Below are 24,296 nucleotides of genomic sequence, written 5' to 3' on the forward strand. Positions count from 1 at the left end.
TTAATCAATTAGTCAAATTAATTGATCCCATGCTTCATCCTTTTTTTCGAAACTGTCTTTTCCAAAGATATCTTATATATTTGGAGGTACTTATCGAATTGTTTCTAGGATTTATGTTTTGCTAGGTTTTTTCCAGACTGTCTGGCTAGCATAGTACGCAGTCATAGACTGTTCACAGTAGTCTCAATTTCGATCAGGCATTATGTTAATCAAAACCTGGGTCCTTTCTCAACATGGTTTGAAAGCGTCGCTGTGAGGGCAGGTGGAGAGCAAGGAGGTGTGCATGCTAACGTTAATTTTGTTCTCATTTCAAATACCGCAGAATAATATACATTTCCAAGTCCAAACGTTCCAGTCGTTGCATTAATAAAATATATTAATGCGTTATCCAAGATGTTTACTAAATGTAGCACAGCTAACTGTTGGTTGTAGGGCTAGCTAGCTTGTTCCTTCGTCACGCACTTGTCATAACTACACGGTTAGCTAATTTAGGTAGCTAGTTGGTGATTTTTTTTTTTTTCAAGTATTAAAATTATTTTATGTTGTTGGTGAAGGTATACTTTTCTCAGCATGTCCCAAAATAACTAGCTACCTACGTTATATTATGGAAAGTGGGTTGCTTGCTAGCGTCTTCTAGGCTAAACTTCCGGCGTAACTAGCTAGCTAGCGAGCCAGCGTACTAATTTAGCCAGCTAGCTAATGACATGAGATTACTCAATCGTGCTTGCCTAAACCCAGTTAACGCACTGCATTTACATATAGGTAGGTGTCCAATGTCACTTCATTATTTCCTTTGAAATGCATTCCTTGCATAGTGAACTCTTTCTAGCAACACCACCATTACTAGTTTGGTTTGAACTGTTAGCTAACCAACTAACAGCATCTCAGCTGAGAGCACGGTGAGCCCTCCCTCGGAAGTGAGCATGCGCACAATGTCTTGTAAACAATGAGACGATTCCAGACGGTCTTGACTTGAGCATTGTGTCTGTTTCAACAGTTTATCCTAGCTGAATATTAAAATACATTTCAGATCATGAACGATAAGCAGTTAAGATGATGTCTGGTAAGTAGGTAGATACGACTTTTGTCATCAAATATGTGTTGAGATAGGGTGTATCAATAGCATCACCATAAAGACATGAGATATCAGATTGTTAATGCACAAAAATAGATATTAGGACTGGCACTTGGGCGTGAGCATGACTGAGATTGCATCGACGGTGATTGGAAATGTTCCCTGTTTTCTCTGAAATCTAGGAAGTTTAAAAACATCGAACGCAAAATGCTTTTAACGTGCTTTATTCGGTACAAATCTAGATTTTGATCGAAGCGTTTTTTGTGTGCAAAGCTTTCGAATCGCCCCTTCCTTTCATGGCTTGCATGTTTTGTGAACCTGCAAAAAACCAAGCGGCACGTAGACTTGCGTTACTTCGCTGTTTGATGAATCAAGAAAGGCTGACTGAGTTTATTTCTGGGTTTTATCATATTCAGAGTCAGGCTGTGAATTTATGTTGTATCTATGCTTTGAAACAGTTCATTAATGGCAGAGCCCTACTTATGGTCGGTCTCGAGGATCATGGGGAGTAAGGTGCACTTGTCAATTAGCTCAAAAGGCTGGGTTCAAGACAAACATTGAACTTTTTCAGTTGGTGGTACCAGCGTCACACAATAGAATACATTTGAGTCATTTTATAAAGTAATTCACAATGCTTTATTGGGAAGTGTAATAGACTACTGAGATGATATTCAATTAATACGTTGTTACACATATCATGTCCAAGCAGAAATGCATGATTCAAAATATGTTGACATGCAACTTAATCCAGTGATTATGAATGTTGGGTTAATGAAAGTAGGGCTCCAGAATTTGTAGAATTATTTGGTTTTTTTTTCAATAGGGATGAATTTGCCTTAATCTCTTTGTGCACTAATATGATATATATATATAGGCCTCATTCAATTGGTTCTAATTCACCACCCGAGGAAGTGGAAACTCAAAACACATTAGCTAGATAGCTAACTCTAAATATAACACCTACTGCTAGTAGCCATGTATTAATTTAACAGTAAATGTAATGTCCTAAAACATTTTTGCATTAAGGCCTAGTTTACTCGGCATGGCCGAAGCGCAATTTCTCTCGCTCCGTATTTCAAAGCCATATCAGATATATTATACCTTCAGAAAACTGAGACCCTCCTCTCTTTAATATGAACAACGAGTTGCCTCCAAAGTAGTTTATTCCAACAATTGCATTTTGAAATGTTATACAATCACGAGAGAGTGTGAGAGGCTCATGCATTACAGCAGCCGGTCCCAGCGAAACAGGCAGGCACAGCGGCAGGACAGACACTTCTATTACAGGAATAATGCACTTTACTGTTGGAACAAATTAAGTTTTTATCCGCCCCAAAAAATAGGACGTTTTGATTGAGGTGACCAGGTACCTCAATCAAAATAAAAACATTTACTGTCACTATCATTACACAGCAGTTTGTATCTGAATGTGATATCATATGATGTGTTACCCTCTGACTGCACAGGTAGCCTAGCTGAAGCATGGAGGCGGTTCTGAGCAGGCTGAGAGGGCTGAGTGCAGACGAGCTGCGAGAGGAGTTCACCAGGGCCGACCTCAAGTGCGGCCCAATCACGGCCACCACCCGTGCCATCTTCGAGAGGAAGTTGGCCCGCGTCCTGGCAGGAGCCGGGGGCAGCAGCAGCGCCACAGAGACGGACAGTAGCAGTAATGCCACCACTACAGGCCCAGCCACAAGCAGTAGTGCAGCGGCGGCCAGTGCTGCAGAGCAGGCCAAACCAGTGCCGTCATGTGCTACATCAGCAGCGACTGGCACTGACTCTCCTAAGGCTGTCAGTGATGAGATGGACTTTGGTTACGGAATGGGGCTCAATCCCCCAGAGGAAGAGGAACTTGGCCTGACAGTGAAGTCAAGGGCCCCTTTTAATATCAATAGGGAAGACACTGGCTCTCAGTCTACAGCAGAGACTCCTTCAAAGATGGCCCAAGTGTCACCAATGTTCTATGGAGTGTGTCCGTTATGGGAGGATGTCTTGGCTAGAAATGGTAAGAAACTGTTATTTCACCTGGGCTGATGTAAACTATCTCTGCTTTACACTTTGGGCTGTTAATCGGTCAAACGTGTATTTGTCATTATTTATTTTCCCACACAGAAATGCGAAGACAGAACTGTTGGCTGGCTAGCTATTGGGTTGCACAAAGTGCAGTGCGCATCTTCTGTATGTTGACCATGCTGTCACACTACGCTCAAGGTCCAATTCAAACATTTGATGTTGCTTCTCCATGACATCATGCTGTTCAGGGGTTATTTTTGTTTTGAGCCATCAGTGGTTGTCACCTTATGGCTTTCTGCATTAGCATGGCGACAAAAAAATGTAGTAGTAAGAATTTGAGCTGCTTTGCTTGTAATGTCGACAAAATAACTGACCATTAGCTATTCCATTTTGAATCCAGTTTACATTCTGGAATGTTTCTAGTTGTAGGTAGATATAAAGAGCTATCTATAGCCTATAGAAACACACCTTTTTTAATGTACATTTTTTCTCTCACTTCCAGAAAGGGCCCACGTGTATGGTGATAAGAAGGAGGCTCTTCAGGCTGTGAAGATGATGAAAGGAGCTCGCTTTAAAGCCTTTGCCAATCGAGAAGATGCTGAGAAATTTTCCAAGGGAATCTGTGACTATTATCCCTCTCCTAGTAAATCCACCCCATGTGTCTCCCCTGTCAAACCAGGCCTGGTCTTCTGCAAGGGTGAGTGCTGGGCTGAGAAGGACAATTATCTCTCCTTACAAAAAATACATTCGTTTGAAAAATATGCAAAGTCAGTGCTTTTCAAGGGTGTTTGGATGGCATTTCATTTGTTGGACTTGTCCAAATTTTTTAACGAGTAAATTGTTTATCACATATTCTGCTGACCTCTGTTTTAATCTGTCGTCTCCATCTCTATTGTCTGTGGCACTAGACAACGTCCCTGTCATGGAGGCAGACACCATCAACAGGGAAAGGGCCAACAGCTTCAAGAGCCCTCGCTGCCAGGACCTGACAGCCAAGCTGAGGAAGGCTGTGGAGAAGGGGGATGAGGTAGCCTTCAGTGAGCTGGTCTGGAGCAACCCACGCTATCTCATTGGCTCTGGAGACAACCCCACTGTTGTGCAGGTGAGTCAGGGAGGAAGTCAGCCAGCAGATGATTACAGTGAAGTATCACAAAAATAGGTAGTCAACCACATAGAAAGATATGACTCCTTCAGATATGACTCAGTAATTCTGTTAACCAAATAAGTTATAATATTCTAACAGAACAGATCTATTACTCTGGCAATTTAAGTATCAATCCTATTAGTTTTCCTTTTTCCAACCAAATAAATGTTTCTAACCACAGCCCAGTCTCAAGCCAGGCCTCTGTAGTAAATGGCTGTGACAAACAAGTTGTGACCCAACACTGACCTGCACTACTTTCCTTCATCAATGTCCGCTGTGTGTTCCTAGGAGGGGTGCCGGTACAACGTGATGCACGTGGCAGCAAAGGAGAATCAGCCTGGTGTCGCCCAGCTCCTGCTGGAAACTCTAGAGAATCCTGACTTCATGAGGCTCATGTACCCAGATGACCTGGAGGCCATGCTGCAGAAACGCATCCGTTACATCATAGACCTTTACCTCAATACTCCAGACAAAGCTGTGAGTCTCCTTATCTCACCCTTTCTACATATGTACCTGCTGATAGATTTAACTGTAGGTTTAACACCGAAGCTTTCTAGACGAAACATTTGTGCAGACAAGGCTTTTAGCCGATTCCCCTGTGCAGACAAAATCATTTTAAGAAATTGAAAAATGAAGCTACTTTTTGAGTGCAGACCTACTGTGTTTTTTAAAAGTTGAACTGTAACTGACTGGTGTGTTTTGGATTGACTTGCCTCTGTTCATAGTGTATGTGTGTTCTGTCTGTCGCAGGGCTTTGAGACACCACTCCACTTTGCCTGTAAGTTTGGTTGTCCAGAAGTGGTGAATGTCCTGTGTTCACATCCTGATACGGATAAAAACTGCAAGAACAAGTACGACCAGAAGCCATCTGATGTGAGTTGCTCCAGATATATACTTTTTTTTAAATCTAGCTAATGACTGCTCATTGATCCACATGACTTTTGGATTCCCTGAAAATCTTCTGTTTCCTGACAGGTTATTTGTGAAAGAAAAAACAATACCCAAGAGGTGAAACAGAAGATATGTGTCTATTTGGAAGGTAAGTGCACTTCCTCCCAATCACAGGACTTGTGTTTTTCTTATCTTCCCTGTTTACCCCAAAGCACCTTCTCTTCTGTCAACCACAGATCGTTGTTATATACCCTTACTGAGGGCCACAGACAACTCTTCCCAGCCTGTCATTGGTGCTCCCTGGTCACCTGAGCCATCAGAAGCTCTTCCTCATTCGCTGGCTCCCAGGCTTACACGAAGTCCCATGGATCCAGTGATGTCAGTTAGGGCATTCGTTGGCCCACTCAGCCCATCTAAGGTCATTGTCATATCATGTCCTCTTTCAACTCACACTCTTTTTGTCTTCTTATCACCCATTTTCACACTTTAGTTCTATATTTTTTAGCTCATTATACACTGCTCAAAAAAATAAAGGGAACACTTAAACAACACAATGTAACTCCAACTCAATCACACTTCTGTGAAATCAAACTGTCCACTTAGGAAGCAACACTGATTGACAATAAATTTCACATGCTGTTATGCAAATGGAATAGACAACAGGTTGAAATTATAGGGAATTAGCAAGACACCCCCAATAAAGGAGTGGTTCTGCAGGTGGGGACCACAGACCACTTCTCAGTTCCTATGCTTCCTGGCTGATGTTTTGGTCACTTTTGAATGCTGGCGGTGCTTTCACTCTAGTGGTAGCATGAGACGGAGTCTACAACCCACACAAGTGGCTCAGGTAGTGCAGCTCATCCAGGATGGCACATCAATGCGAGCTGTGGCAAGAAGGTTTGCTGTGTCTATCAGTGTAGTGTCCAGAGCATGGAGGCGCTACCAGGAGACAGGCCAGTACATCAGGAGACGTGGAGGAGGCTGTAGGAGGGCAACAACCCAGCAGCAGGACCGCTACCTCTGCCTTTGTGCAAGGAGGAGCACTGCCAGAGCCCTGCAAAATGACCTCCACCAGGCCACAAATGTGCATGTGTCTGCTCAAACGGTCAGAAACAGACTCCATGAGGGTGGTATGAGGGCCCGACGTCCACAGGTGGGGGTTGTGCTTACAGCCCAACACCGTGCAGGACGTTTGGCATTTGCCAGAGAACACCAAGATTGGCAAATTCGCCACTGGCGCCCTGTGCTCTTCACAGATGAAGCAGGTTCACACTGAGCACATGTGACAGACGTGACAGAGTCTGGAGACGCCGTGGAGAACGTTCTGCTGCCTGCAACATCCTCCAGCATGACCGGTTTGGCGGTGGGTCAGTCACAGCCCTCCATGTGCTCGCCAGAGGTAGCCTGACTGCCATTAGGTACCGAGATGAGATCCTCAGACCCCTTGTGAGACCATATGCTGGTGCGGTTGGCCCTGGGTTCCTCCTAATGCAAGACAATGCTAGACCTCATGTGGCTGGAGTGTGTCAGCAGTTCCTGCAAGAGGAAGACATTGATGCTATGGACTGGCCCGCCCGTTCCCCAGACCTGAATCCAATTGAGCACATCTGGGACATCATGTCTCGCTCCATCCACCAACGCCACGTTGCACCACAGACTGTCCAGGAGTTGGCGGATGCTTTAGTCCAGGTCTGGGAGGAGATCCCTCAGGAGACCATCCGCCCCCTCATCAGGAGCATGCCCAGGCGTTGTAGGGAGGTCATACAGGCACGTGGAGGCCACACACACTACTGAGCCTCATTTTGACTTGTTTTAAGGACATTACATCAAAGTTGGATCAGCCTGTAGTGTGGTTTTCCACTTTAATTTTGAGTGTGACTCCAAATCCAGACCTCCATGGGTTGATAAATTGGATTTCCATTGATTATTTTTGTGTGATTTTGTTGTCAGCACATTCAACTATGTAAAGAGAAAAGTATTTAATAAGATTATTTCTTTCATTCAGATCTAGGATGTGTTGTTTAAGTGTTCCCTTTATTTTTTTGAGCAGTATATTTTCATATGGGAAGCTGTTGTTGAAACACAGAATGTACAGTGCATTTGGAAAGTATGCAGACCACTTCACTTTTTCCTCATTTTGTTACGTTACAGCCTTACTCTAAAATTGATAAAATAATTGTTTTCCCTTGTCAATCTACACACAATACTTCATAATGACAAAGCTAAAACAGGTTTTTATAAACTTTTGCAAATGTATAAAAATAAAAAAACTGATACCTTATGCATTCGGTAAGTATTCAGACCCCTTCATTTCTTCCACATTTTGTTATGTTACAGCCTTATTCTGAAATGGATGAAAACAAAAACATCCTCATCAATCTACCCACAATACCCCATAAAGACAAAGCGAAAAGCAATTTTTTGACATTTTTGCAAATGTATTAAGAATAAAAAACAGAAATACCTTAATTGCATAGGTATTCAGACCCTTTGCTATGAGACTTGAAATTGAGCTCAGAGATGCATCCTGTTTCCATTGATCATCCTTGAGATGTTTCTACAACTTGATTGGAGTCCAAAGTGCATGCCAGAGCAAAAACCAAGCCATGAGGTAGAAGAAATTGTCCATAGAGCTCCGAGACAGGACTGTTTCAATGCACAGATCTGGAGAAGGGTACCAAAACATTTTTGCAGCATTGAAAGTCCCCAAGAACACCGTGGCCTCCATAATTTTTAAATGGAAGAAGTTTGGAACCACCAAGACTCTTCCTAGAGCTGGCCGCCTGGCCAAACTGAGCAATCAGGGGAGAAGGGCTGTGGTCAGGGAGGTGACCAAGAACCTGATGGTTACTCTGACAGAGCTCCAGAGTTCATCTATGGAGATGGGAGAACCTTCCAGAAGGACAACCATCTCTGCAGCACTCCACCAATCAGGCCTTTATGGTAGAGTGGCCAGACGGAAGCCACTCCTCAGTAAAAGGCACGACAGCCCGCTTGGAGTTTGCCAAAAGGCACCTAAAGGACTCAGACCATGAGAAACAAGATTCTCTGGTCTGATGAAACCAAGATTGAACTCTTTGGCCTGAATGCCAAGCGTCACGTCTAGTGGAAACCTGGCACCGTCCCTACAGTGAAGCATGGTGGTGGCAGCATCATGCCGTGGGGATGTTTTTCAGCAGCAGGGACTGGGAGACTAATTAGGATCGAGGGAAAGATGAACAGAGCAAAGTACAGAAAGATCCTTGATGAAAACTTGCTGCAGAGTGCTCAGGACTTCAGACTGGGACGGAAGGTTCACCTTCCAACCGGACAACGACCCTAAGCACACAACCAAGGCAATGCAGAAGTGGCTTCAGGACAAGTCTCTGAATGTCCTTTATTGGCTCAGCCACAGCCCAGATTTGAACATGATCGAAAATCTTTGGAGAGACCTGAAAATAGCTTTGCAGCGACGCTCCCCATCCAACCTGACAGCGCTTGAGAGGATCTGCAGAGAAGGATGGAAAACTCCCCAAATACAGGTGTGCCAAGGAGATTCAAGGCTGTAATCGCTACCAAAGGTGTTTCAACAAAGTACTGAGTAAAGGGGCTGAATACTTATGTAAATGTGATATTTCTGGGGGTTTTTAAACAAAAAATCTGTTTTTGCTTTGTCATTATGGGGTATTGTGTGTAGATGTTTTAGAATAAGGTTGTAATCTAACAAAATGTAGAAAAAGTGAAAGGGTATGAATACTTTCCGAATGCACTATATGTAAGATTAATTGGTGTCCCCCTTGCAGGCAGATGAGTTCCGCCGGGTATGGAAGACACCCCCAAGAGACAGGGCGGGGCACTTCCAGCACATCCTGAAGTCTGACCCTGACCGTGGAGCAGAGAAAGTGGGCAGGTACGTCTAGAAAGCCCAAAGTTGAACAACTTCATTCAATTTTTTACCAGCTTCTCCAACCATAGTGTTATGTTCTCCTCCCTCACAGAGTCCTTGCCAGAGAGCTGGGCCACCCCTGGGCTGAGTACTGGGATTTCCTGGACAGTTTTACAGACCTGTCTTCTGCAGACGGCCTCCGTAAGCTGGAGGAGTACCTCAACAAGAAGGACTTCAGTCAGCGTGCACACGAAGAGGCAGGGGAGAACGAAACCAGCAACCGCTTCAGAACCCCTTCGCCAGGTAATGTTATCCCCACCAGTTGCTATTGATAAACTGTATAGTACTGGTATTGAATTCGGTAGAAATGAGAAATGAGAGCGATGATACAGCCATCAAGGTCTTGAATTGATGCTCCCATACAACTTTAGATTGACCAGTAAATGCATTTTTTGTGTGCTTCAAATGAACAGTTTCCACTCCTCTCTGCCATTTACAGGCAAGCCCAAGAAGTTCTGCAACTCTATCTCAGTGGGGGCCTTCCTGGACGAGGGTGATGACATCAGCCTGGAAGAGATGAAGAACCGTCAGAACACGGCACTCACCAGCATTACCTCCTCGGCGTGTTCTAAGGACAGTCTGGTGGGTGCTGTGGGCGGCCTGGGCCTCCGTGAGTTCCACATCCTGCCCGATGACCTCATCGAGACAGCTGCCGAGCGAGACCTCCTGTGCTCCTCCGTGTCAGAGAGCCTCCTTTCGCCCATCTGCGACAACGGCCTGGGCCTGTGCCCCTCCACGGGGGCGGAGAGGACTCACAACGGGGATATGATGTCCCTCCGCGCCTCCTCATCCCCCTCCTGCCTGCTGTCGCCCATCTCCAACTTGATGGTGGAGTTTGAAAGGATGTCCCTGCAGGATGGGGTGGACAACCCCACCAGAGACAGGGAGAGGAGGAGGAGCGGGGGACACAGGCACGGTGGGCACAGGGAAGGACTCTCTCGGGACGACCTGACATCCGGGGTGGGCCGTCTCACGCTGGGGGGTGACACCAATGAAGACTCATTGTTTGAGAGGGGCTGTAGCTCAGAGGCCGGGGACAGGGAGGGAGGGGGGTGGAGGGGGGCCTGTATGAGCGGGGAGGTGCAGGGAGAGGTGGTGGTAGGGATGGTGGACAGGGCCAGTGGTGGAAGCGGCAGCTCGGAGGAGTACTTTGTGGCTGAGGAGAGCTTGGAGGCTCTGGGCCCAAGGACTAGGGTGCTGGGGCCAGGGACCGTGTCAGGGCGCACACTCTGCGCCAGATCTAAGTCGTGGGATCACGGGGGGAGGGATCTGAGCAGCTCAGGATCATCCAGCTCCTATAAGTCCCTGGACAACTCCCATGAGTTACTAGCACGGACCCCACCTCGCATCAGAAGAAGACTTTTCATTGAAGGGTGAGTGATGAGGTTTAGGGTGATTGTTCTGAGGTTTATAATTACACAACAAGGCTCGAGAGGGTGTGATATATGGCCAATATACCACGGCTAAGGGCTGTTCTTAAGCACGACGCAACGTGGAGTATATTGGTATATTGGCCATATATCACAAACCCCCGAGGTGCCTTATTGCTATTATAAAATGGTTACCAAAGTAATTGGAGCAGTAAAAATAAATGTTTTGTCGAACTAACCAGTTTATAATTAAGGATAATGTACTAGAGCTGACTGCAGAGGCGAGCTGTTATGTATTCGGTGGGGGAAATAAAGCTGCACAGTGGGATAACTTCCTGCTTACAGACATCAGCAAGCAACAGCAGAATTCAAATCTGCCAAACCCTTCAACCAACCTCTCTTGTTCTGTTTGTTGTTTCAGGGATTCACCAACCAAGTTGGACAGAGAGGTCCTGTCGGCAGTAGAAGCCACAGACATCGACCCCTTGAAGTTCCCCAGCATTCAGAAATGGAAAAGCACAATGCAGACATACACCTCATCAGACATGCAAAGGTATGCATGTCTCCATGCATATGAACAGTTGTCACTGCCTGCAAGTTGCCTTGTAAATATGGAAACACATTGACAAGTGCTTAAAATGTCAGTTGCTATCGTATGGAAACAACCAAATAAATGCAGACTGGTGGTGGTATTGTTTCTGTTTGTCTTTCAGCTGGCCCAGCTCTGCAGTGGTAAAAAGCAGACCCAGGGTACATCAGGCCTCTCCCCTCACACACGGCTCTCCTGTCAGCAGCCTGGTGTCCCCTGCTGGTGGCCGCTTCAGTCCCGCCCGACACACAGGCTTTCCAGACTTCACCAGCCCCAACCGCTACAGCCCTGCACATGCCAGCTACATCCAGCGCATCCGCCTCAGGCACTTCAACGACCCCTAGCCAACTCCAAGCCCTGACCGAGCCTAACCCCCCCTGGCCAGAAACAATAGGCTACAGCCCTGCCACCACGGTGGTTAAATATGCCAGAGCTCAAAACCATGTACCTAACAAAATATGCACAAGTGTCTTGAAGATTTGTATTAATGATGTATGGTACTACTTCGATATATTGCATACATACAAGATTCTCAGTATGTCGGGTCGTGATGTACACTCAGACTTAAAAAAAACAAAAACAGGTTTCCTTCAGTCTGTACTTTGTACTGTATGAGTGTTGAATTGACAATTAATATTATTCATAGTAAGTGTGAAACACCTGTGTCATAGCTCAGTCAACTTTTTTAATAACCAGTAATACAGCTGCACTCCCCAAAACATTGAGTAGATGTTCGTTAAACTTCAGAATAGAATCGTTGGTAAGATTCACTTAACTGAAAATAGCTGTTTTTAAGAAGTAAAAAGAAATGTCAATATTGTAAAGTAATTTTTTTTTAATGTCAGTCAGTAGCACAAAACCAACTTTTTATGTGTGTACTAAACCAACTGCCAGTTATTTTGTTTCTTCTAAGTTCAGGAATTGCCTTAATTTTCTGAAACGATGGACCAGTCAGTCTCCATGCAGAATCAGCCACATCCTGTCCAGTTTGGTTAAAGTTGATGCATCCTGACAACAGCATAGCAACCACCATCGGACTGCAGCTCACCCAACAAATGGCTCCAAAGCAAACATGGGGAAAATGGTAATACACTGAATTTTTCCATGTTTTTATTTTATTTAATTAATAAATAGAGATGTGTTAATTTTCCAGGTACCAATGTTTTTGTGCATCATGTAATTTGTGTTGTCTTCACACTTAACTTCTCTTTAACGACTGTCGGCCTCACACAATAGCTGAAAGGTAATCTTCTTGAACTGTTCTTGGTTTTTCTAAAGGTGTCTGAGAGTAATGCCAAGCTGTACATAAGAGGTTACTGCAGAATGCAACAAAGACATGTTTACTCATTTGTAATCAATGGCTTATTAAATGTGAATGTGCAAGAACCTGACGTAGCTAAACTCTACGAAGATAGTTATCACCATTAAAATAAGGTCCATTTACAAACTGCTGTAAAAAGAATGGTCTGCCAGCCAGCAAAGCTGAATATAGAAATCAACAGCTGTAAATCCAAATTGAATAGGAATCACCCTTACTATATAGATTGTCACTCTTAGTATGAGAGATGTAATATTGAATGTGAATAAAAAATCTTGATTAAAGTCACCAACGTTTTCATGGAGAGGATTGTATTGTCGTTCTCGTGTTCACAGGTGACACAGATTTCATTCTGGTCTCCAAATTTTTTATGAATGTGGAGTTCTGTAAATTGCACCTAAATACTTAAACATACTTATTGTGCTTTGGCATTCTGTGCTTCTTTAAAAAAGGATAAAAACAATTTCATTGTGAATTTTCTCCTTTTCTGTATGTCCAGGTCCTCATTTGCTTTCGACTAATCAATAAAACAGTTTCCTCACCTTTGAATTGTTGTCCTTTGAGCACTTCTTTCTAATACTGCCTGAAATGGCGGTGTCACCCTTATTCTCTACAACTGTATATTAGTGCCTTTAGTGTGACAGTGGCACACTAACAATGTGACACTTCATAAACCATTCAAATTACTAACAAACATTAAATTGTAATTTGATCCCTTCAAGTTTTGTAGTGCCAACACTAAGATGCATCAGATTTGCTGTTAGACAATATCATGTTTTTTGTCCCAGCTTGAGTTAACGATAACCCTATTTTATTACTTATTTGGTGTACTACTGAGGAACACAAAACATTTACATGACCATGTGTCCTTTATTGCATGTTTCTACTGAACACAACTGTATCTAAATCTAAGAGGAAGCTTTGATCCAAATACAAAAGGACAGCATGAGAAGCATTTACAGAACTACAGTAAATGCCATACTTTGGACAAATTATTTTTGTTTAATAATCCTATCACTTTTGTCTTTGAAACTCACATACTGTTTACATTCATAATAAGTGTTGAGTGGGCCCTGATAGTCATCACATCAGCTTTCTGAGTTAAGAAGGGCATGGTTACACCAACAGTTCATTGAGAAACCTGAATCAATACAAAATCCCCTTCAGCTTAATACAAAATCAAGACAGGAAGGGCACAACATACTCTGTATACTCCCCTTTCACTCTGTAGGGGAGAGTGGTGTATGTTGAGCAACTTTTACATTCAGCATCACCATGTCAAGGGAAATATAGTATTCTTTCTAACAATGATATCTACAAATATTTCAGGAAATAAACATAACATTTTTGAAGACACAGCTTGTCCAGAAAAAGTGGTCTCTTGGCACAACCTAACTCAGGTATGGGTAAATTGAGCATAGGAACAGGGTAAATTGAGCTGCCTTGGGGTAAGTGGGTGGTGGTGCTGGTAGGACAAAGTTTAATTAATGGAAGGAGGGTTGTGGTATATTGAATGTCTTAAATGTATGCCTACTTTCAGATAAAGATCTCGCTGTTCAATATCACTTACCCTTCGATCTCTTGACCAGTTATCTGGGACAGGGATGTTTCGATGTGCCAATTCATTGGCAAGTTCTCTGTGTTTGAGGCTACTAAGCCCATGATACTGATTCGCGAGATTCTTGATTTGTTTATCAAGCTCAGACTCAAAGTCATCAGATGAGACCTTGTGTTCCTCTGCTACTCTGTCACAGCCTCGCTTTCACACAGGTACATGTTTGTTACTGTACCTCTTCAGTGTATGTTTTCATTCCTTGCTGCTGCTCCTTCTCTCACTTCCTTGGCTGCTCTGTCAAGAACCTCAAGGGGGGGCTAGATTCCTTCTTGTTTTACAATTCTATACACAGGCATGATAATGTCTGCTCTGTATCAATACAAATTCACTATCTTGAGTTCATATGCATGACACATTGCAAAAATACTATGCATATTATAAAACTGACAAAATTCAACCATAATTTGTCATGGTGGTATTGGCTCAAGTTACCCCAAGGCAAACATTTTGACTATATTAGCCCACACAGCTACAAGGATGCACTTTCATGCTAAGTTTAGGAACTCATATTGTAGCTTGTAGAGACCCCAACCGCTGTACAAAATCTTAAAACTATCTACATAGGTTTAGATACAAGCATCAGATGGCCTAGCGTTTAGAGCGTTGGGCCAGTGACTGAAATCAAATACCAGAGTCGACAACGTAAAACAAAAAATCTCTCGATGTTCCCTTGAGCAAGGCACTTAACCCTAATTGCTCCACAGTCATCATTGATCATGGCAGACCCTGGCTGTGACCCCACCCTTTGAGTGTGTCTCAGGGGGAGGTGTGATGTACAAAAAAATAACACATTTCCAAATCACGTGTAGATTTGTAGATGTGTGAAATAGGACAAATATAAGCACCTGCTAAATTATCATGGAACTTATAACACAAATTCATTTAACTTTGTGAAAATCAGTTTTTGGGCCCTAACTTGCTTACCATATGGTTTCTTCCTTCCCAGACTCCATGAAATGATTGCCTCTTCCTAAATATTTGGTCACATTATTAGTTTTGTGCATGGTTTCCTAGAAACAAGCGGTGGCTCAACTTACCCCACTTTCCCCTAGTTGGCAAATGATGGCAGGGGAGTTGATCACAACAAAACACCACAGAATATCTCATTGAAGTTACAAAATTAACACCAAAAATAACTTTCAAGACACTTAAGCAGAAATCAAGAGCCATTCAGTTCACCCTGCGACCGACATCTGAACCTCTCAGAAAGAGAACGAATGAATACTGTAAGTGGAACATGGTCAGGTCCGTGTGAGTTTGTCCGGGGGCATGAACCCTGAGTCTCCCAGTGTCCTCAGTGCCACCCTGCCGCTGGGGCGCACGGTGAGCCAGGTGATGCTGCCGTTGTTCAGCCCAATCCTCAGCCAGCCCTCTGGAGGAAACTGCAGGGCCCTGAGACATACAGACAGAAAGAGATTGAGACTGTTAGAGCAACCGATACACCCTGATCTAACAAATATACACATCTGTCATGGGATGTTGGCAAGCACATCATTATAGTCACGAAATGCAAAAGATATAAGATAGTGGAATTGCTACACAAAGTCATGATGATTAGCATCGTCTTGTTGAATGGGGCTTTGCTCCAGCTTCAGCCTGCCTCGGGAGACCAACACACCTGCACACAAAATAGCGGATGACATTGGCATGACAGACGATGATCTCGTAGCTGTCCTCCTTCTGCTTGGGGTCAGCGCGGTGGATGTAGCGGCGGAAGGCAGCCTCGATCCGGGCCCCGTCCTCGTGGTACTGCTGTAGAGCGGTAGAGAGGTCCACAGTGGTTGTGTAAGACGAGTGTTTGAGCTGACCTCTAACCTCTCATTGCATTGCACTGAATGATACATACAAGCAGACAGCTGTAACTATACTGAACAAATATAACCGCAACATGTAAAGTGCTGGTCCCATTTTTCATGAGCTGAAATAAAAGATCCAAGAAATGTTCCATACGCACAGAAAAGGTCTCTCTCAAACTTTGTGCACAAATTTGTTTACATCCCTGTTAGTGAGCATTTCTCCTTTGCCAAGATAATCCATCCACCAGACAGATTTGGCATATCAAGAAGCTGATTAAACAGCATGATCATTACACAGTGGGTGGGCCTATGCCATCCTAGGGACACCCATGGCTGCATCCCTGCCCAGTCATGTGAAATCCATAAATTAGGGCCTAATGAATTTATTTCAATTGACTGATTTCCTTCTATGAACTGTAACACAGTAAAATCGTAGAAATTGTTGCATGTTGAGTTTATATTTTTGTTCAGTATAGATAACAAGTGAAAGGGACACTGAATAGGAGGTAATATGACAGACACACAGGCCGTTGAGAATCCAGAATGGCCATCTCACCACAGCGTCAGGCTTCCAGTGGGTGACAGGAGGCACAGGTTCGATGGGTGCCCCTTCTCTTAGCAAATCACAGCTCACCAGCTCCACCCCTAAACCAATAACATACCGGAAGATTAAAGTTAGTTAGCGGTGTGTATTGAAATACTCATCATGATTCATGACATTTTTACATCTGAAATATCTGAGATCAAAGCTTCTGAGGCTGTTATCAGATAGAGCCTTGGTATCAGGTGATGTAAATATCTGCAAGATGTATAGGAGCAGGTGACCAGCCCTTCTCCTGAATAACTACTGGGGCTGCTGGCTTTTGCTCCGGCTCTACACAAACACACCTGATTCAACCATATGGTCTATGGATTCAGTTGAATCAGGAGTGTTAGATTCAGTCTGAGAAATCCTTCAGGATGGTAGCTCTCCAGAAGGAGATTTGGTCACTCCTGATGTACGGTACTGGTTAGTCTCATGGGACCTGGATCTGAATATTGTATATACTCCGGAATACGCCTCAGCTGTAAAGTGAATATTGTACATACTCCGGAATACGCCTCAGCTGTAAAGTGAATATTGTACATACTCCGGAATACGCCTCAGCTGTAAGTGAATATTGTATATACTCCGGCATATGCCTCAGCTGTAAAGGGAATATTGTACATACTCCGGCATACGCCTCAGCTGTAAAGTGAATATTGTACATACTCCGGCATACGCCTCAGCTGTAAAGTGAATATTGTATATACTCCGGCATACGCCTCAGCTGTAAAGTTTGCCGGTCTATGGTTCTGACCTGGGAGGTATTTGCTGATGATGTTGGCAGTCTCGGTGGCCCTGGCCATAGTGGAGTGGACCATGATGTCATACTTTAACCCAAGGGCAGCCAACCGCTGGCCAGTAAACTCAGCCTGCTCCTGACCTGCAGAACACAAACACATAGTCCCCAAAATTAGCAGGCTGCAATTGTGAACCACTTTCACCACCTCTGTTGAGTGCTGCTGAATATGCTCTTCTTATTCACTAAAACTCAACTGTTGAGCTGGAGAGTAGAGTTGAGAACTAGGTCTATGTTTCATGCCTTTAGTAACATGAGTACACAGCAGCACAGGGTACACAACCTAAAGGGGTGAGGATTCTCTCATGGTCTCCATTGCCACTCAAGTTGTACTGGGAGTGTCTGATGAGGAGAATGTTGCGTGTGGCTTTGGGTTTCCCATTGTCCTGCTCTGAGCTTGGGTCTTCACTGACGATCTCCTTCTTCTTCCCATTTGTCAACAGTGCGGACGGGTCCCGCCTAGTACAGTACAGAGAGAACAAATCAGTGATTTGTGTTGTGGTTTACTTCTCTTGATGACATGCCAAGAGCCCAGACCTGTCAGGTTGTCAACATGTTGTCGCTGGCTGCTAATATCAATCAATCACACTGACTCAGTCAGACTAAACTACTTGACCCACATGATTAGATCTGACCGCCCTCTGTTTTATAGTAGTCTGCATCAGACTTAGCTAATAAAGGAGGCATACTTATCCCAGTTGAAGTCCCAGGCGTTTCCAGTAGATGCAACAGTGCGGTTCCCCGCTGGCTGTGCAGCTTGCAAAACATTGAACAGGCTCCACCGAGCGGCTCGCGTGTGGCCGAAACAGCCCTGGTATTCAGCTGCGGCACCCGCAACAACCAGCACCGCGGATCCGCCAGCAAACCCACACACTATTTTAATTGTCCTCCGATATGACATGTTGTGAAAAACTATCGGTTCTGTGAAGTGCGTTTGCTAGGTAGCGAGCTAACTTGCTAATGCCGCCCAACGTCTGCAGTAGAAGAGATTCCTTTCAAGATCTGAGCAGCCAGCGGTCTCGAGGATCGGCTAATCCTGACCTAACTAGATCAGCCTCTGGTCTGGTCTGTGGATTTACACCCTTTCTATGTGCTGGAATAGAGTGACAACCCTCCAGCGACTCTTTAATCACTAGCTAAAAATACGTCCAGTCAAAGATTATGAAGGTACTTGGAATCACTTAACAAGCTAGCAGCTAACTAAAAAGGAAAACATACAGCGCTTGGAACTATGGTGTCTCGCTAGAGCCAAAGAACCAGCTAGAGCAGATATTACGATCCGCGAAAGCGCTGGACAAAACGAACAAATGATTCACCATTAGAGGGCGCGCACAGCCCATGAAACAGATGCCAAAGACTTGAAAATTCAGCAGAGGAGCAGAGATTGTGGAGGTCCTTATTAGAATAAATAATGTGTATCTCTTTTGGCGTTTCACTCTCTACCATCACAGTAGGGCCAAAGTCAAAAGGAATGTATATGTAACAAAGGTTGCATAAAACGATAGTGGCGAGTGACTGGTTTAGATATGCAAACCATTTTTTTTAAACAAAATGAAATATATAAAATCCGATTTGAGGGTGAATAAAATGTGTGGCCTCTGGCTGTAACCTAAGCACCACATTACAGTCCTCTTCGTTTTGCATTGAACTAGGTTTAAAATATATGATATTATCTTCAACCTAAGCTCCACCTTTCAAGCGGTTTTGTGATCTCACTCGTGGGCTGGATTGCTAGAGTGGGATTTCTAGTCTTTCGGAGCGCAGTATATTTTTGCTTGTCTATCTTTGGATCTGTGTGCGTTTAACAGTAATTAAGACAGATTTGCTGAATCGTTAAATGAAGATATTTCAGACTGGATCTTTACATCTGTATACTGTCTCCAATTGGAATAAATAATTGAGGAATGTGGAAATTACAGAATGCCCAACAGCGTTGGAAAGAGATTTAAACCCACCAAATACATCCCGGTATCTACTGCTGCCACTTTTCTTGTAGGATCCACCACCTTATTCTTCGTTTTTACGTAAGTTTTATTCTTGTTTAAGTCCTACATGCTTCTGTTAATAGTCTACACATAATAAAGCGTCCTCATTAGTATCAGTCCTAGCCTCGGTCCGATGATCTGTTGGTAACCAATGGCTATTACTGTGAGAAGTTTTTGTTGGAGATCTTTATGCTGTTATGAATGGTTTTATAAAATGTTTTGACTGTGCACGGAACAGGCTATTATTGTCTTGTACTCATTTTGGTAACAATGTTTAGGTGTGTCGAGGCATTATGGTAGAAACTCCTTTGTGACATGTAGGCCAACTTTAGGCTATATTTGTTTTCCAAATGCATTTTCTTTCTAGAATAAACGTCATTGGACACCCCACTCAAGCTTGAAGTAGCCTAGGAGGTAGGCACATAGCGGGTATAGGTTGCTATGAAGCCGTAGTCCGCCATACTTGTCAGCTAGTTTCTCCTTTAGTTCTACGGGCAAAACAAGAAACGGAGCAGTGAATTGTTATATTGTTGCAACTGGTAGCTTGGGTTATGGATGAGTTCAATATTGAATAGGAATACTGCCTCGCCTTCGAACTCTACATCTAAGTGTTTAACGGGACATTTACTCCTGTCACTCAAGTGCATGCTCTCTGAAGGTTGTAGTGTTTCGAGCCGTACCGCTGCACCTTCATTATGGAAATGTTTGTGGTTTACAATGAGTGACGTTTTTCTGAAGGTTATTTTTTCCACCCTGATTTGTTTTGTTCTAGGCACACACACACACCTGATTGACCCTGTGATCTACTTCAAGTGCATAATTTATAGACAGGCTAATAATCTGATTGTAACATTTGTAGTACAGCCTAGGCCTGCTGTAAATTTGAATCTGCACTTAGATTTACAGCTGAGTCTATTTGCTTATGGAGACTAGTGGTATGACTGAACTGGTGTGATTTATTGTCTTTTGTGGTCAAATAGGTGGCACTTTCTACTCTGGCTGGTTTAGAGAGACTGTAAAGTGAAGCTTTGCTACACCACATTACATGTTATTTGTCCTACACCTGTTGTGTGACTCATATGTTTTGCTAAAAGGACCATCAGATGTTCTCATGATGTGATACATAAATCATCAGGTGTAACATTATTTCATGTTATGATTATGATATCAGCCTTTATTCCATGACACCGTTCTCCTTCATGCTGTTAAAAGCAGCTGTTTAAACGGGAAACTGGTGCATGTAATTATTAACAGACAACAAATAGATAATCATCAAAAAACAACAACAGCAGCAACGTAAAGCAAATGTTTCCCAGACTAAACTATTCAGGATATATATATATATATACAACACACACACACACACACACACACACACACACACACACACACATTTGAGGGAGGCTGAGAGTGTAGCATGGCTTTTGTACTGGGGGTTAATGGTTTAGATTTAAAGGAAACCTACGGACTTGGCTTGCCCTGTTGCCCAGCAATCTAGATTTGAGCGTCAACAACAAGTCCCTGGTTCCTCCCTGGCTGTAAGAGGCTTTGCATAGACAAATGGTCAGATGAAGAAGTAGGCTAATGCTGTAGCCCTGATGTGCTAGTTGTATGCATTGTCACCACAGTAGGTGATACAGTACTGTGGAAAACTTCGTAGGTCCCTCTCCAATCTTCCAGACCTCGGTTTTTCTGCCCAGCTTCTCTATTGCAGCAGGGGTTCCAGTCAAGCTGTGTTCAGGGCTAGATAGATGGGCCAATCATTGACCCCCAACAGATGGGTAAGGATTAGGATTTTATCCTGGTGTTGCTTTGCTCTTTGATTTCTCATGCAGTTACATTTTCAGAGGATTGGGCCATGTATAATGGAACCCCCTGGGGTGGAATAACTGTACACATAAATCCACACTAAAATATGTGGGGCACACATACTTTACACAATAGGGAAAGGGAAAGGGGGATACCTAGTCAGTTGTCCAACTAAATGTATTCAACTGAAATGTGTCTTCCGCATTTAACCCAAATTTAACCCGATTATGGCGGACATCCATGTCTTCGGCGCCCGGGGAACAGTGGGTTAACTGCCTTGCTCAGGGGCAGAATGTCAAATTTTTACCTTGTCAGCTCGGGGATTCGATCCAGCAACCTTCCGGTTACTGGCCCAACGCTCTAACCACAATACACCACAATGCTCCTCAATACACTGCAATGCAAAACAACATTCCACAGTGCACCACAACACAACACACAGCAGGAGACCCCATAGATGAAGCCCCACGTATACTATGTTTAAAGACCTGTGAGCCATCTCCCTTCTCCAAGCCATAGAGTGAGTCATTGTGGGCCATGTGATTGCCAGCTCTTCACACAAATGTCATATCAGGCATGGAGGAAGAGACACTGTGTGAATAGTATAAGTGCCAGCTGAGCTCTGGCCCAGTGTTACTGTTACTGCTGTGCCTGGCTTGTCTGTCAGTGGCTTTACAGTATGTCTGTCCTCCACGACCACAATATCATTCACTCATTCACGTAAGGCTCATAATGCCATGTGACAAGGTTCCCTGATTCCTCCACATAGGTCCAGCTTCTGGTATTTCTCCAGAAACAAGATGTGGTATAACTTTGGACTGGGTGCAGACACAAACACTTTGTATAAAGTCTTTCCCCATGCCCTTGACCAAATGCCCATTGTCCAATACATTTTCTACCTGCCATGGATAAAAATGCAGAAACTAACTCTTATCATTTGCTATCGAAGACCGATATCCCCTTTTTAAAGGGGGGGGTGAGATGGATTTCTGGACATTATCAATTGATCATGCGGATGGGTACTGCTTTCAGCAGTTTTTGTGGCAATAAGTTATAGAAGAGGTGGCTGGTTGTGTTTAGAGGCAAAATATCTCCCAGGGAGTCATGTAAGTACACACATTGGCAAGGGAGCCAGAGCAACGTGGACAGACAGAGAAATCTAATCTTTGACTTCCACATCTGTTTCCTCCTTTACAATATAGATTTATTTAAATGTGACGATACTCAAGTTGTCCCGTAGACTCCATTGTTTCCTGATTAATTACTTCCTTTTCCTCCATGACCACTATTACTCTGCTGGTATGGGCAATGTCCATACTAGAATACCACTTAGAATGCCCCCTGGTATGGGCAATGTCCATACTAGAATACCACTTAGAATGCTTCATTCTAACTATATAGTATGCTAGTGTGGACATTGCAACAAAAATTGGTCATTGTGAAAGTTCTGTTCATGTGTATGATGATGTCATAGAGCGAACCAGGGGTATCTTTAATCTCATACAGTACTTACTCACCCCAACATGATGGGATGGTGGTGAGGGCTGGATAGATGGATTAATACCAATATCCAGGGCTAAGTGCTTGATGTTCCCTGGTGTCTGTGGTCTTTTAAAACATTGTGGTAATCTCTTCTCTGCCACATTAATTGAACTTTTAGGAGAGTAATTAAATGTACATCCCCAATGATCTTAATCCAAATGACACCGATTCCCAAAATAGTTGGATCTGGTCAACAGTAGTGCACTTTATAGGGAATAGGGTGCCATTTGGGACACAGTCTGTGTGTGTTTACGCAGCACTGCTGCTGTCCTCTCTCTTTATTGGGAGGTCCAGTAAGCACTGATGATGTCCTCTCTCTTTATTGGGAGGTTCAGTAAGCACTGCTGCTGTCCTCTCTCTTTATTGGGAGGTCCAGTAAGCACTGCTGCTGTCCTCTCTCTTTATTGGGAGGTCCAGTAAGCACTGCTGCTATCCTCTCTCTTTATTGGGAGGTTCAGTAAGCACTGCTGCTGTCCTCTCTCTTTATTGGGAGGTCCAGTAAGCACTGCTGCTGTCCTCTCTCTTTATTGGGAGGTCCAGTAAGCACTGCTGCTGTCCTCTCTCTTTATTGGGAGGTTCAGTAAGCACTGCTGCTGTCCTCTCTCTTTATTGGGAGGTCCAGTAAGCACTGCTGCTGTCCTCTCTCTTTATTGGGAGGTTCAGTAAGCACTGCTGCTGTCCTCTCTCTTTATTGGGAGGTCCAGTAAGCACTGATGATGTCCTCTCTCTTTATTGGGAGGTTCAGTAAGCACTGCTGCTGTCCTCTCCCTTTATTGGGAGGTTCGGTAAGCACTGCTGCTGTCCTCTCTCTTTATTGGGAGGTCCAGTAAGCACTGCTGCTGTCCTCTCTCTTTATTGGGAGGTCCGGTAAGCACTGCTGCTGTCCTCTCTCTTTATTGGGAGGTCCAGTAAGCACTGCTGCTGTCCTCTCTCTTTATTGGGAGGTCCAGTAAGCACTGCTGCTGTCCTCTCTCTTTATTGGGAGGTCCAGTAAGCACTGATGCTGTCCTCTCCCTTTATTGGGAGGTCCAGTAAGCACTGCTGCTGTCCTCTCTCTTTATTGGGAGGTTCAGTAAGCACTGCTGCTGTCCTCTCTCTTTATTGGGAGGTCCAGTAAGCACTGCTGCTGTCCTCTCTCTTTATTGGGAGGTCCAGTAAGCACTGCTGCTGTCCTCTCTCTTTATTGGGAGGTCCAGTAAGCACTGCTGCTGTCCTCTCTCTTTATTGGGAGGTTCAGTAAGCACTGCTGCTGTCCTCTCTCTTTATTGGGAGGTTCAGTAAGCACTGCTGCTGTCCTCTCCCTTTATTGGGAGGTTCAGTAAGCACTGCTGCTGTCCTCTCCCTTTATTGGGAGGTTCAGTAAGCACTGCTGCTGTCCTCTCTCTTTATTGGGAGGTTCAGTAAGCACTGCTGCTGTCCTCTCTCTTTATTGGGAGGTCCAGTAAGCACTGCTGCTGTCCTCTCTCTTTATTGGGAGGTCCAGTAAGCACTGCTGCTGTCCTCTCTCTTTATTGGGAGGTCCAGTAAGCACTGCTGCTGTCCTCTCTCTTTATTGGGAGGTTCAGTAAGCACTGCTGCTGTCCTCTCTTTATTGGGAGGTCCAGTAAGCACTGCTGCTGTTCAATTCATTAGTGTCAATAAGTACCGCATATTAGAGACCATGAGAGCCCAGCCCAGATCTCCACTCTCCTATAGTATATTAATGTGTTTGATTGTGGGGCTCGCTGTGGATTTGATGTTAGTTTAGTAATTTAATCTACATTGTTTGTTTTGATATGGGCAAAGTGATATCAGCACCGTTTGTTTGATATGATTTTAAAGGATTTAAGCCTGCTGTATTAA

The 24,296-nt window shown here is 44.0% G+C and overlaps 3 protein-coding genes across 5 annotated transcripts in view; 2 read left to right on the top strand and 1 right to left on the bottom strand.

Annotated features, from left to right (window-relative positions):
- Nucleotides 1-200: 200 nt before the first annotated feature.
- Nucleotides 201-12,874, top strand: LOC106580463 (ankyrin repeat and LEM domain-containing protein 2). 3 transcript variants are annotated; one of them, XR_001322895.2, is made up of 14 exons: nucleotides 201-277; nucleotides 2,542-3,080; nucleotides 3,591-3,785; nucleotides 3,997-4,190; nucleotides 4,521-4,709; nucleotides 4,983-5,105; nucleotides 5,208-5,271; nucleotides 5,360-5,541; nucleotides 8,906-9,012; nucleotides 9,101-9,291; nucleotides 9,488-10,421; nucleotides 10,840-10,971; nucleotides 11,132-12,091; nucleotides 12,286-12,874. XR_001322895.2 is itself a non-coding variant. In XM_014161563.2 (13 exons), exons 2-13 carry the CDS (start codon nucleotides 2,558-2,560, stop codon nucleotides 11,349-11,351), a joined length of 3,054 nt encoding a protein of 1,017 aa, XP_014017038.1. In that variant the 5' UTR covers nucleotides 201-277; nucleotides 2,542-2,557; the 3' UTR covers nucleotides 11,352-12,874. The 3 variants fall into 3 exon arrangements, 2 of the variants coding, with proteins under 2 accessions (XP_014017038.1, XP_014017039.1); XM_014161563.2 differs by having other exon boundaries at nucleotides 11,132-12,874; XM_014161564.2 differs by lacking the exon at nucleotides 201-277 and adding an exon at nucleotides 916-1,063 and having other exon boundaries at nucleotides 11,132-12,874.
- Nucleotides 12,875-13,175: 301 nt separating this feature from the next.
- LOC106580464 (serine/threonine-protein phosphatase PGAM5, mitochondrial) lies at nucleotides 13,176-18,377 on the bottom strand. The gene is made up of 6 exons (XM_014161566.2): nucleotides 17,808-18,377; nucleotides 17,402-17,577; nucleotides 17,077-17,202; nucleotides 16,293-16,381; nucleotides 15,559-15,692; nucleotides 13,176-15,332 (listed from the first exon to the last, which is right to left on the bottom strand). The coding sequence occupies exons 1-6, from the start codon at nucleotides 18,017-18,019 to the stop codon at nucleotides 15,182-15,184; spliced, it is 888 nt and encodes a 295-aa protein (XP_014017041.1). The 5' UTR covers nucleotides 18,020-18,377; the 3' UTR covers nucleotides 13,176-15,181.
- Nucleotides 18,378-18,816: 439 nt separating this feature from the next.
- LOC106580465 (palmitoyltransferase ZDHHC8B) overlaps nucleotides 18,817-24,296 on the top strand; it is a 100,722-nt gene continuing 95,242 nt past the window's right edge. The window contains exon 1 of the mRNA XM_014161567.2: nucleotides 18,817-19,142. Within this exon, the coding sequence (XP_014017042.1) occupies nucleotides 19,039-19,142 (104 nt within the window). The 5' untranslated portion in view covers nucleotides 18,817-19,038. The remainder of the gene's footprint in view (nucleotides 19,143-24,296) is intronic.

The sequence above is a fragment of the Salmo salar genome, chromosome ssa20 (assembly GCF_905237065.1).
Source record: "Salmo salar chromosome ssa20, Ssal_v3.1, whole genome shotgun sequence".
NCBI classification, from domain to species: domain Eukaryota; kingdom Metazoa; phylum Chordata; class Actinopteri; order Salmoniformes; family Salmonidae; genus Salmo; species Salmo salar.